This window comes from Aspergillus steynii (genome assembly GCF_002849105.1).
Source record: "Aspergillus steynii IBT 23096 chromosome Unknown P170scaffold_2, whole genome shotgun sequence".
Lineage (NCBI taxonomy): Eukaryota > Fungi > Ascomycota > Eurotiomycetes > Eurotiales > Aspergillaceae > Aspergillus > Aspergillus steynii.
In genome coordinates, this window is record NW_020194399.1 from 1,770,975 (window position 1) to 1,784,299 (window position 13,325).

Below are 13,325 nucleotides of genomic sequence, written 5' to 3' on the forward strand. Positions count from 1 at the left end.
TCGGCATTCTTTTCGTTTTCTTTGGCTGCATTCGCAGTTGATGAAGCTGAGGGTGTAGCAGGCGCAGACACAGACGAGGTTTCAGAGCTTGAAGCTGGGTCTGAAGCTTCCGACGATTGGGTCGGTTCAGACTGAGCCGTAGACACAAGCGCAGTCGAAGACTCAGGGCTCAAAGGCAGAGGCAAGGAATCCGAAGTTGAAGATAGAGTCTTAGAAAGGGTGGTTGGCACGGATGGAGGTTCAGGCGCAGAAGTAGAACTCGGATCAGAGTCAGAAGTAGAAGCCGATTCAGATTTCGATTCCGATGACGAAACAGCGGCAGAGATAGATGGAGTCGCAGATGAAGACACAGACTTGTGTATCATCTCTCCATGCTTTTTAGCTACACTCACAGCGGAGGGACTCGGTGCTGTGGTGCTTGACGCAGCGACAGTTGCAGAGGTACTACTAGTACCATTCTTGCTCATCATCTGCTCGATCTGCCTATTGATATTACTGTCCAGGGCCTTCTTCTTGGCGTCGATGGCATCGTCCCAGGATTTGCACGTTTTCATGAGTGAGGGTTTAGACTGTATGATGTTAGTTTGTTCTGATAACGCCACAAGGGATCGATATAGCTCCCAAGATAGGGAAGAAGGGAGGAACCTGCCCCTGTATTTCCAGTACAACACATCACATCATTCAGGCACGCTTCGTTGGGTCCATCAGCGTCCATCGGACGACCTGTTTCATCATCGCTGTCAGTTCGACATACACAAACCTGATCATCCAAGAGAAGGGAAAGAAAGCAGGTAAGGGGATAGGGAATAGGGGAAGACACTTACACTCCAAACTTATCAGCGACGATAGCTTAACTTCACTCAACAACGGCACAACCTCCCCGATTTCTGAAGTGACATCATTTGCCAGTGCCGTAATCGACATGCAGCATTGCTTGGTCGGATGCGAAGGCGGGCAGGTGTTCAGGTTACTTGATTCCTTTGCGGATTGTGTGATCAAAGAGCCCAGAACCTCGTCGCCGCCAATGTAGCTGGATCTATCGGTGGGTATTGTCTCGAAGGCGGCGCGTGGTGTGAAAGGGATTGCGATAGTGGAGGTTGTGAGGAGAGAGAGAGAAAGCGAAAGCAGCGTTGGCGGATGCATCTTCTTGTCTCTCATGTAATTAAAAACCTGAGGCCGGTTAGAAAATTAGATTATGCAGGAGGAAGCGTGGGAAATATTGAGAGGAAACAGAAGATGGACAGATACTCCAGTATAGGTTAATGTAGAAAGGAAGGAATCAGCGTCAAGAAAGGAGCTCAAAAGTCCTACTTCCCCTTTGAACGGTCCTTGTTCCCTTTCTGCCTCTTCATTAATCCATGCGGCTGGCACAAGGGGTGAATAAATAGGCGCGCTTTCTGACAGACCAGGAGCGTTGTGGAATGTGAATCAAGATAGCTGGAATGTGGTTGTCATGCCCTTGCCATGGCAAATGAGCCAATGAGGGCGAAGGGAGCACATGCAACTTGTACAGTACCATGCATCATCTCCTGCGCGTGTCAGTCAGCTTGGATGTATTCGGCAGCTTATCCTTGTGGCTTCATCCCTTGGACAGAAACGGCCTATGGCTAAGTTGGACAACGATCCTGGCGGATGCAAGGGATCCGACTAAGAAGAAAAGAACATTGAGGGGTTCCAAGATTGAAATGATTCCAAATGGTTTGATTCAGGTATCAAGGCCATATAAAAACAAAATGCCTGGGTTCATTCCAGGCTCACACATAGATCGTACACCTTTGCATCCAATTTTGAGAACAGAGAAGTGAACTCTGACCTTGATGCTGACCAAACATGAATTTCCCGTAACAAAATCCCAAGAAAAACTAAAAATCAAGATCGCTGTCGCTAAGCACACAAATGTTACACGTGAGTGTCCTGCACACATATATGATACACGAGAAAGGGGTGTAGTGCACACTCAAAGGGGAACTGGATGGCGTTGTAGGAATTGATTGATGGCTGCCGAACTAGAATAACGAACAGCTACAATCAAAGTCCAAAGGGGGTGAAATGACCATGCAAAAGGATGGCCACTGACCGACCAGTGCAAGGGCAAGGGCCAGCCACCGCATCAAAAACGACGTCGATCAAAAGGAGAGACACACCGATGTGTAAACGACGGCCAAAAAAGCAATCTATCTTGAGTAGACATCGACTTGCTAGTGACCGATGGAGACATGACCAAAAGCGCGTTTCTGTCAGGATCTAGAATCTTTTGGAGATCCGTTCCCAAGGGCACCAATGCTGAAAAAAGAAAGGAAAAGTGTCAAAAGCTGGGGGCTAATGTCAACAAGGAATCTCCAGTCGATTGAGAGAATTTCACCAGGACTCTGAAAAGAATCGAATCCGCTGATCGTCTGGAGACATCGCTCCACCATCGCATGTATAAAAAAAGCAAATCAGACCTCTTTCTGTTGAACCTCATCAAACGCCTAGAGACAACCATAGCGTCGTGTCTCCTGCATTCGTCACCAACATCTGGCTGCACAATAGTTGTGCCAAGATGTTGCCAACGACCTCACGGATGTCTGCCTGTTGGTTGAACCTGGGAAGGAGGATCCGAAATGTTCGGGCCTCGCAAGCTCCCAGATTAACTCAAGCTAGGGCGACACCCTCCCTTAAGGACGTCTAGGGTTGGTCCTTGATTGAGTTGAGTTTCTCTCCATTGCTGAGAGGGGGGTTGCTAAGGGAGGCGCTGCTAGAACGAGCGGTGGAGTTGCGGCCATCGGCTTGACGTGCCAGCACGCCACTGGCAGAGTCGCCGCTTTCGTTTCCAGTGTCGCTGCCACTGCGACTCCCGGACGACCCCTTGTCATCGTCCAGGCGAGCGAAACCAGACATCCGGTTCTGAGTATACTGTAGCATCACCCGGCTGTAGTCTTCAATGGAGGTGTGAGGGTCCAAAGCCCGAGACGTGTTGATGTGAGGCTCGGCAGAAGGACGGTAATCCTCGCTGCCCGTTGGGAACATGGGCTGGGTGCCCTTGGTCGACTGATCCATGAATTCAGACATGATTGAAGCTCCTGCACAATGCTCTTTGTCAGCGGAAAATCATTCCACATCGCTGGATGGTCGGTCGTCACAAGACGAAGATCACGGGATGTCTTCGTCATGACAGAGTCGTGCGTTCTGATACAAGGGCGTACGTATTCAAGTCCCAGTCGGCAAGGGTTGACTACTGTCGGCGCAAGGTTCAAGTTGTCGTCCGGAGCGGGCTTTCAACCGTGGGTCAAAGGCAGGGAAAGAGATCCCTTCCGACAAGGGAGGGCAAAATGTTCCGCAGGCTCACCTTTCCACAGAGAGAGTTATAGAATCTCGAAAGGGTAATAGACAGGGGAGAAAATCAAAACGAAAACTAGCCACCAGGACAGTGTTAAGGGTTGAGTTGAAATGTTGAAAGGGGCGTGGGTATTCGAAACTAGGGTCAGGTTGAGAAGATCGGTAGTGAGTGCTAAGAGATAATGGGAGGGAGAAGACTGTTTAGGCCGACGACGAGACCAGGGGTTCAAATAAACTGAGGGATGCCCCAGTTCGAAGAGGAGATCCGTGGAGAATAGTTAGTCGGGTCTGATATGAGATCACAAGGGCCAACCAATTACCTCACAGAGGAACGAGCGAGTCAGTAAGGAAATGTCGTCGACCACCATGACACCAAAAGGGCACGCCCATGCCCCATCGGTAGCGTCATGCCTCCTGCAGTCCCAGGGGGAGATGACGTCATTGCGCCTCTCGAGAGGGGAGAGCTTCTGTCGGTCTTTGGGGGGTCATTCATAAGGCCCTAACAATCCTCGCCCCAGAGCCCTCCTAGGCTCCCCTTGTCTGTGTGTCGACTGGAGCCACCCAGCCGACATCAGCGAACGATCTGAAATCACCGGGCCCCACAAGCTCCTAGGCCGCTGGTATCCCCCAGATGGCCCATGGTCCCACCCCTACCACCAGCAAAGAAATGAGGTCACGGTAGTTGCCGATCGATGAAGTTCCGACGACCAATCCGTCCCTGCAGATCGACGCGATACGAAGTCGGGAGGGAGGAGCAGAGGCCACTCTGGCCGCTCTGCTAGCAGAGAATCGAGTGTCTGGGAGTGGTGTCTGGGAGTGTGTGTGATGTAAAATGTGAAGGGGTGGTCCGTGGAGAAATTTAGAGCTGCAGTTACTTCGCGCAGCCACCAGCTGCGATGGACGAACCATAGAAGCCGAAGCGGAGCCCTGGGAGGGTGATATGTCATAAACGGGTCTAACGCGAGGCTAAAGCCATTAGTCCGGTATGCAGACTCCGTCATCTCGAGCCCGTCAGACCTCATGAGGGAAGAGGAAATGGAAAAGCATGTCATTAAAATGGGTCAATGAAAATAAATTAAAATCGAACGCCAAATTAGATTTCGACTATCGAGATCTAGAGACCAAAATATGAAAATCCAAAGCCAAAGCCAAAAAAGACAGACAGAAAGGAAGAAGGAAACAAAAAAGAAAACCCCTAGGGCCAGGTCAACCGAACATCTGAGACCGATTTGGAATGCCCAGCGAGCGATGAGATGAGATGATGATGGAGAATGATGCATGTGGTTGGAAGACCACGAGTCCATTGCTGTGGATGGACGAACCATGGATGGGAGAGAAAGACCGAAAGTAACAGAAAAAGAAAAGAAAAAGAAAAAAGAAAGCGGCCTGGGTGCCTGAGGTTTGGCAGTGACGTCAGGCGGCGTTTCCTTCTCCGTGCTCGCTCTTTCTTCTTCTTCCGGTGTTACTGCCATCCTCTCTCTTCCTTCGTCCAAAAAACCCCCCTGGGATGAGATGCTTCGGTCCCAATCATTGCCCTTGCCATCCCAATCCCAAATCATCAGATCCTTCGGAATACATATGCATCCAGACCCATCCATCCACCCGGATGCTCCACGTCGCCCTTGTTCGGTCCCATAAAATCCCAAGCCTAGACGGAACACTCTTCCGAACGTTCGCCCTTCCTCCTTTTCTCTTCCCTTGCGTCCTTTAATTGCCGACCTTATCCTCTAGGGCTTCGTTGAACCACGTCTTTGCACTTTTCGACCGCTCTTCCTGACCCGCCGCATCAAACAACCGACCCTAGGGAATCACGTCGCCGCTACTCACTGGTTGGACCTCATGCTCGACTCCTCCACTCCCGCATCCAGAACCAATGAACCGTAGCTTTATTATCCTGATCAGCGCTCAATATTTGCCACACAAGGGTGGATTAGCCCTCGGTACTGTGGGAGGGAGAATAATAAAAAAGAAAAAAAGAAAAGAAAAAAAAAAGACCGCCTCCGGAGTGATTGCTCGGTCTCAAAGCAGAAACAGAGGCAGGGATGATCAATAAAAATAAAGGAATAATAAAATATCAAATGGAATTAAATCAAATAGAAGAGGATATTCGTCGTGCCCGTTCCCAAGAGGGAAATGGGCCAAGGAATTGCGAGAGACGAAAAAACTTCTTCCATAACCTAGTCTCTAGTGTGCATCATCCTATGCCGCTAGCAGTAGGTCTCTCCGACTCGCAACGCAGCTGGCAAAGGGAATGTACATGAGACAACTGCACGAGAGAGGATAGGATCAGCCCCGTTGCCCTATCAGAGCCACGACGTAAAGGGCAGAAGAAATGGACCATCTCGGGGCCCAATCCTTCTCGTTCTAGATTCCCGTGGTCTGATCACAGACATCAGCGCGGTAGCAGAGGTTTTCGGTGGATCTTCGCAAGGGCAAACGCTGAATTAAGTCAGTGGTGGAGAAATGAACCGTTTGAAGTGAGCTCGGTTATATCATACCTACAGACCCGTTGGTCAGCTGCTGTCTTCTGCCCATTTTTATGCCAATCTGATTGTGGAAGGGAGATGCACCATGCACTGTCAATGCATTTCGTCGTAGCTTTCTCCACACAAGGTAGCGAGCCGCAATGTTTGCGACAATGCGTTGGGGAGCAACAGGTCTGGCGGTCGCCTCGCCTCTCGGATGATATCACCGCACCGTACAAAAGTAAACAGAACTGCACCAACCTCTGATGCTCTGTTCTGCCACCAGAGGCGTGTGGAGTCATAGCAAAGGATGCGACAGATCTCCCTCAAGACATCTGCCACAGTATCATTCCTCTCGGTGACTGTCCATTGTATGCATCTTCACACGTCATGCTGATTTCTTATGAGTTGGAACTCCAAGCCCTCGACCAAAAACCGGTATATACGTGTAACCAGCCCCCTGCAATCGGATACATCATCGGACGTCAAACAAGACAGGGCTTGAGACAGCCACTTTGCGGTCGGATTTGACCGAAATGTTTCATCATCGACCGCTATGTGCTTCGCCAGTTCTGATCGCCACTGTCAGGCTATACAGGACAGTCTCCGGCTTCTAGAACTACCACCTCCCCTTGCCCGTAGGGTGATGCTGGTACGAAGTGACGTTGGTACGGCAAATTCTGTCAAGCCTTTCATCATGAGGGCTCTCCTTACCTGTTCCCTACCGGTAAGGCCCGCTCAACGCTCGTCTGTCTGTCTGGTAGACCCTTGATCCTGCCGCTTTAGTCCTAAGGAGGTTCCGCTAGAGCACTAGTTTGCTCGTCCAACAGGTTGGTTGATTCGGGGACCTGTAATGATGACGTAAACCTTGTGAACAGGGCAGATGGCATGTTGTGTTCACTTGGGGATCAAAGCCATTCAGGAAATAAAACGGACTGGGTGATGCATTCCAGGACACAGTCCAAGTCGTCTCAATTCACCTGCTTCAATAAGATGAAACATTCTAAGGCTTATAATGGGATGTAGATACAATAGACGCCACAATTCAAAGGGGGAAGATACATAGATCAAAATTCATGCTCACTCATCACACGTAACCTGCAAAACAATCAGAACCTGCCATAAATACATTGGGGGACCGGGTGTTGACGACGAGGCAAATGCCAGCAACCGGCTCTACGGGGGTACGTACCTTTCCTTGCGCCCTGGAAGAAGAAGCGCACAACGAAGACTTGCAAGCCCGCCATCGACACCATCATCAAGCCCTCAATTACGCTGAAGTTGAAGATCCGGCGTTCGGTGCTACGAACGGTGCTGAAGTTGCGGTTTTCACGGGTGCGGAAGTATTTTTGGTTGCGGGAAATAGTCGACAGCTGGGCGGACAGCTTGAAGATGGACTCCTCAAGAGCAGATGCCTGTTCGGGGGTAGCACCCTGTCGGGAAGGGAGCTGCGCGCGTTCTTCGTTCTCGATCTAGCCAGCAGGGAAGAAAAAGAACCGTTAACCATAAGTCCTCGCAATAACCGGTTTTGCTCGCATGCTGTCATGGCAGTCCAACATACCGCGATCTCAAAGTCTACCAACTTCTCCGCAAACGTCGACATCTCATTGTTGAAACAGAACCGGTATTCTCCCACGCTCTGAGCCGTGAAAACGAAGTCGCCTTGTCGTTCCTTCGTCCCATCCAAGACCACCTTATCACCGGGACCGACAACGGAGTAATCGACATCAAAAGAACCGCCAGATTGGACCTTCGCGGGGAAAGTTAGCTCCTGTTGCAATTCACCGCGTAGCAAAAAAATATTCCGACTCCTCCAGGGGCACTCACGGCAAAGTAGAAAGCGACCTTGGTGTTCCTCTCGTCGACGTAGTTGTAGAAACAGGCCTTCTCATTTGCCTCGAGACGGTAGGTGAGCGCGGTGGCAGTCACGGACGACACCAGCGCGGCCAGAATGCCGATGACCAGAGCTGCGAAACGCATGATGATCGAGTATGGAGAGTCGGCGGGTTAATTGGGGGAACTCTCCAGGGGGAACGGCTGGGATGAAACGCGCCTCGAAGTTGAAGTTCTGGACAGCTGTGTGTTCCGGGCTCTGTTTGCCACGTTTGCAACCCGGGCGGGTCGGGCAAATAAACTGCCCTTTTAAGCCATTTTCAGGCCAACAATTGGCTGGTTATTCCCTTAGGTAATAATGCTTATGCGGAGTATAGAATGGTAGTCATCACGTTCATTGTGCTTTTCCTTATCCTCCGAAATCTCCAGAACACTCCTCCTCGTGCACCTCTTGGCCATCCACAAGATCCATTCCAGGAACATTAAACAACAATCAAGACAAAAAGAAAAAAAAAGTACACAGATTGAACAGCAATCGCCCAGGTTTATATTGTTCTTCATAGGCAAGAAAATCGCCGGTGCAGTTTAAACGCACTATGTCCTGCTCGATCCATCACATACACAACGTCAAGAGGACATCCCTTGTAACAAAGCACAAGGGCAGGCACCAGGAGAGGAAAGAAATAAGAGAGTAAAAGAAATCATGATGCCCTGCCTCTATCGGATGAAAAACGATTCGCTTCGGTTCCAAAAGCTCCGATTCTTATTTACATGGTCGAGACCAAGAAGGTCGTCGGAATCACCGACGATGTCAGAAAGTATGTCATCTGCGAGAGACTATGTTAGTCTAATTCCACGACGTGTATAACTTCCTTCTATAATAGGGCTGCGCTTACCATCTTCAAGATATCGCGGGTTGGTGTATAAGGATCGAGGTACGACGGCAAGCTTGATCTTCTCAAACTGCTTACCCTTGATGCCCGTTCGCTTGGAAAGCCGTTCCTTCGTTTCCTTGAATATTTCACCCTTTTATGATGTTAGATAAAAACCCTTCGTTCACGGGGAAAGTGGGGAGGTTGCTTACTGGTCGAATCACGAATTTGAAAGGAACTCCATGAGGCCGGCTCGGTTCGCGATCGAAGTTGAACGCATTGATTGTCCGCTCACCCTCTTCCATATTGAGTTCATCTTCCGGTGTGCGCTCGGCGTAGAGCACAACATATTCGTTGATACCGGCGATCTTCGAGTCGCCCTGGAACTCTCGGTAAATCTTACCGCCGTGCGTCTCATAGACCCGAGCATCACGAATAGTCTCGTCATCAAAGCCGGCCTTTTTCTGCAACCCGGCCAGGAGATCAGACATGGTGCCGTCTCGAGGTACCAGGACCTCGAAAACTTGCTGTTTCGTTGGTTAGCATCCTTAGTGTACTAAGCAGCCATTCAAACGCACCTCTTTTGTGATGCCCTCAGGGAGCCATGTTACTTTCAGGCTAGCCTTAGATTCAAAATCGCTCAGGCTAGTCTCCAAAACTTCGTAATAGAGTGCATCCTGACGGTGCATTGTGTATCCGTAGCCGGTGATCTGCCCGCTGAGGATCTGGTACAAGGTCTGATTGGCCTGGTTGGAATTGCGCTTGATGAATGCCTTGGGCTTGCCAGAGCTGGCGAGGACAGGGGCAAAGCGCAGATGCGTGGACTCCACGCCCAAGTGTTCGCCGACCTTCTGGGAGAACTGATCATATGTCATTTTGCGACTAAGAGTCAGTACGAACTCATCACCATCGGCTGCCTTGATGGGTGCGAAAGTGATGCTGATCCGGTTAAGAAGATAGTCATAGTATTGCCGGGCATCGGTGTACAATGCGGACGGGGGCAATTCGGACTCTTTCAGGGATCTTTGGAAGGTAATAATATCACCATCCTGGATCTCGGACTGCTGGAATGTCTGCTTGGGTTTCATGACGTCGATCATATTGTGCTTGATCTCCTCGAACAACATGAACTCTGTGCCAGCCGGCCAGTTCATCTTCTCCAGGATGGTGGGCGCCAATTCCGCCACCTTCTGCGACCTGCGCACGTAGACGGAGCAGAGACCAGTCAATGTCTGCGACGGAGCGTCGAAGTGCTTCAGGAAGATAAGCACCGTGTTGTTGCTGTCCGGCCACGTCATGGTTCCATCCGCAGACGGCTGACCGACCTCCATCCAGAGTTTGAAGGGGTTGCCTTTCGTTCCGAACCGGCCATAGGCGTCTTCGACAGTCATCTCAGGGTCCTTGATGACTTGATCCGGACGAGTGGTCTTGTTCTGGCGATTGACCATGACCCAGAAGCGAATCCGGCTAGCATCGAGGCCCTTCTCGGCTGCGAGCTCCTCGGCAAATTCGCCGACCTTCTTAGAACGAAGAATTCGGTATTGATCCGGCAGTGCTGGGTCGTCATTGGGCAAATCATTGCTGGTTAAGTCGAACCCGTGGTGAGCCTGGAAGCATTCTTCCGACATGACTCCGACATTGATGTACAAGTGCGCCTCTTCTCTTTCCTTCCTCCTGCGTGCCATGTCTGCGCGTTCCTCAATCAATCGGTCCTCTGGAGGAGTTTTGGGTCAGCAATTGGCAAAGCCCACGCGAGGCATCTGTACAACTTACCGATGTGAGAGGGAATCTCTTCCGTCGTGATCGGCAAAAGGACGTCGTCCAATCTCGTTTTCCGGACATAGACCAACATGTAAGCATTCATCGAGCGCTTCGTGGACAAACCACGGGTGTAAGGCTGCCGAACGCCAGGGGCGCCGTTGGTCAGTTCGTATTCACCACCGTAGTTCTCCTCGAGCACCTCCTTGTCCGTAGCCCGAGTAACTCGATCGTCATCGAAGCGGTACCAGTGCCCGTCCTTTGTGGGTTTCAAGAAAGCATAGTAGTGGCCGGCGTTCAAGTCACCACTGTGCACCAAAACGCCGTGCAGCTGGTACACCCACGATTCCGATTTGTCGGCGTCGTTGGAAAGGTAAGGGGTGGCGTCAAATTCCATCGGGAAAGCGTGGCGGTCGTTAATTTTCATCATGGCATCACGGTTAATGTCGTACTCAAATCGCTTCAGGTGGAGATGCAGGACGGGAGGGAAGCTCTCAAAGATAACACCCTTCTTAGCATCTTGCAGGCCGTACGGCTGGCCGGCGTCGTATTTGTTCTCACCCTCGAGAGTCTCCACCTGGATGTAATCCTTGAAGCTGTCATCAAGAGTCTTGTTTCCTCGCACGTTCAGCTGGATATCCCAGAAGTCTTCGACGCGGGATGATTCGTAGTCGACGTTTATGCAGGAGATGTAGGTTTTTGTTTTTCCGACGAAAAGTTCGGGGAGGGCTTTCTCCGCCGGCGTGCCTTTCATTTTCTCTTCCAGCCGTTCCATGAGCTTCCGCGAGAGCTCCTGGACATCCTGCTGCTCGAAGATCTGCCTCGACTCCCAACCAAAGGATGCGGTAAGTTCGGTGGTCGACACCGAGCTTTCGTTCGTCTGCAGGTTATAGAAAAGTCGCTGGAGGGTCCACGCGCTGTTGTCCCTGGAGGCTTCGGCCTCCGTCGGAATCTGGTAAACCGCCTGCGGGATGGTTATTATCCTGCGAATGTCCTCGAGCGGTTGAAAGAAAACATACCTTCCGGAAGGAATTGGTAAAGTACAAGGACTGGAGGAGGGAGTTAAGATAGCAAGTGGCACCCTGGTTCTTGAGTCCGACCATTCCGGTCTCCTTCTTCGAATCATAGCTGGGATCATATCAGCACCCGACTCTCTTGGTCCAACGATGACTGCGCCGACATACTTCTGGAAGCTGTGCCACAGCACACCCGTGGGGTCCTTGACGACGCGAACATAGGCGGTGACATTGGCTTCTTCGTTCTGGACCAAAGGTGCCCCATGGCCCTCCCAAGGAACCGTGAACAGCCTCCGCAACTCGCAAAATCTGGTGAATCCCCAATCACCCTCATCCGCGTTGAATCGATGGGTGGCGACTGAACCATAAATCAGCACAGGCGGGCTCGGTTGGAGCGGAGGGCGCCAAGCATACCATGAGAAATCTTGATGGATGGATCGTTCACGTTCCACAAGACCAAAGCAAATTGGACACAGGCATACCAGTTCTCGGGAGGATCCTTTTCCCAGGCGTGCTCCAAGTAGAACGATGCGTGCTCGACGTGGTTTCCGTAGGGGAAGAACAGAATTCGCCTAGAGGACCGCCGATTGTCAGAACCACGCCACGGGAGTCGGTATAGTGGTGAGAAAGTCATAAACCAACCAGGGGACTCCTGCACATTCGAATACCGGACCGTGTTCCTTCTTCCTCAATTTCCGCCAATCCTGGATGTGCCAAGTATGATGCGCCTCGTCTTCGGTCTGGAGATCGGGGTCCTTAGGGAGGACTCGTGCCATCATTGCCGCATCTATGCCAACGCAGCACACGTTAGTATCCAGCAGAAAGGACTGGCGAGAATAGGATCCGACCCCGCCGCGGGGGGCTCGGGAGCATCGATGCAGGGCGCTCGTGGGGGGGAAAGGATCTTACAGTCATCGGCACGAGGTTCTTGCTCCGGCTCGTCTGAGCCGGAGCGAGAGACGACCACATCGTCCGTTCGGTCATTCTGATACTGCTCATATTCATCGACGAGCATCTCACTCTCCGCGACCTGGGAACAGCAGAGAGCGCAATGTCAGCAATGTTCGGGGGTTTTCGCCCGTGCGGCGAAGGCAACCCGACCTTGGTCAAAGCCAAGGACAAAGGAGTTGTTTGAAAGATGGAGGGGGAGGGGGGGAAGGGGAAAGAGGAAAGGAACTAACGTTGTCCATCTAGGATAAGAGTAGAGCGCTCACGCACTCGGATCCCAAGATACTTCTCTTTTTTTTTTTTTTCCCTGTGAAGAAATGGAAATTTTTTTGAATTAAAAGTCAACCCTTCAGACGATGCGCGGGCGGCAAGCAAGCGATCGCTAAACAAAGAAAGAGTGAATGGGGGGGGGAAGGGGGATGCCAGGAGAGAGAAGCAGGAGGAAATGGCAGCGATCCGAGGCCAACGACGAGCGAAGTCAAAAAGAGAGTCTGAAGCTAAGGACCTTTCGTGGCGGAGGGCCCAATAATAACGGGGGAAGCCTGGCGGGACGATTATTATTAAGTGACGGCATCGCTCCAGGCGGTTCAGTCCAACTCTCGGTGCTCTCAATATTGCGTCCATCGAGGTCCATTTCTCTCCATATTCTCTCTACTTCTCTCCCGTCCTGTTCTCCTCTAGGTCGCAGGGAATTTGACATTGGCTACGTGATATGCGGTTCATTTCTCTTGATACCAGGAATCGGAGTGCACACAAATATCGAACGATAAGACAGAACTCTGCCGAGAAGATCTACAATAGCTCAATTTTGGGGTCATGCAACCCTGAGGATTACAGACCGAGCTGCAGCATCGTAGACAGTGCCTCCTGCGCAGGGAACGTGCTGCTCCATCCGAGTGTCTACCGAGTACTCCGTTGGAAAGTAATTATTGTTCAAAGAAAGGCCATTACCTAAGACGTCACATGTCTGGCCCTCACCGCCCGCAGCAGCAGGAAAGCCGAAGCAAACGACCAGACGAGTTGCCTCAAACCTCCTCTCGACAGCGTATCGAACTTCCCTTCGACCCTCTTCTACTCCCTCCGAGTGACCGAGGGAGCTTGTTCCCTCGGCAGAC

General features: G+C 51.3%; 5 protein-coding genes across 5 annotated transcripts; all 5 read right to left on the minus strand.

The window, feature by feature from the left end:
• Positions 1–2,667: 2,667 nt before the first annotated feature.
• P170DRAFT_471843 (uncharacterized protein) lies at positions 2,668–3,051 on the minus strand (the record flags this gene model as incomplete). Its single annotated transcript, XM_024852876.1, has 1 exon — positions 2,668–3,051. One exon carries the CDS (start codon positions 3,049–3,051, stop codon positions 2,668–2,670), a length of 384 nt encoding a protein of 127 aa, XP_024707219.1.
• Positions 3,052–5,673: 2,622 nt separating this feature from the next.
• P170DRAFT_93525 (uncharacterized protein) lies at positions 5,674–6,212 on the minus strand. The gene has a single exon (XM_024855438.1). It carries the CDS (start codon positions 6,083–6,085, stop codon positions 5,768–5,770), a length of 318 nt encoding a protein of 105 aa, XP_024707220.1. The 5' UTR covers positions 6,086–6,212; the 3' UTR covers positions 5,674–5,767.
• A 478-nt stretch (positions 6,213–6,690) lies between these two features.
• Positions 6,691–7,813, minus strand: P170DRAFT_433823 (emp24/gp25L/p24 family protein). Its single transcript, XM_024848583.1, has 4 exons — positions 7,611–7,813; positions 7,345–7,533; positions 6,976–7,255; positions 6,691–6,881 (listed from the first exon to the last, which is right to left on the minus strand). The coding sequence occupies exons 1-4, from the start codon at positions 7,761–7,763 to the stop codon at positions 6,871–6,873; spliced, it is 633 nt and encodes a 210-aa protein (XP_024707221.1). The 5' UTR covers positions 7,764–7,813; the 3' UTR covers positions 6,691–6,870.
• A 182-nt stretch (positions 7,814–7,995) lies between these two features.
• Positions 7,996–12,556, minus strand: P170DRAFT_433824 (ubiquitin-specific protease UBP15). Its single transcript, XM_024848584.1, has 11 exons — positions 12,444–12,556; positions 12,172–12,292; positions 11,905–12,049; positions 11,677–11,834; positions 11,431–11,620; positions 11,266–11,374; positions 10,262–11,210; positions 9,067–10,202; positions 8,701–9,015; positions 8,513–8,642; positions 7,996–8,443 (listed from the first exon to the last, which is right to left on the minus strand). The coding sequence occupies exons 1-11, from the start codon at positions 12,450–12,452 to the stop codon at positions 8,334–8,336; spliced, it is 3,372 nt and encodes a 1,123-aa protein (XP_024707222.1). The 5' UTR covers positions 12,453–12,556; the 3' UTR covers positions 7,996–8,333.
• P170DRAFT_433825 (uncharacterized protein) lies at positions 12,444–13,311 on the minus strand (the record flags this gene model as incomplete). Its single annotated transcript, XM_024848585.1, has 1 exon — positions 12,444–13,311. A coding segment is annotated over exon 1 (362 nt), but the record flags the coding sequence as incomplete, so codon positions are not given.
• Positions 13,312–13,325: the final 14 nt, after the last annotated feature.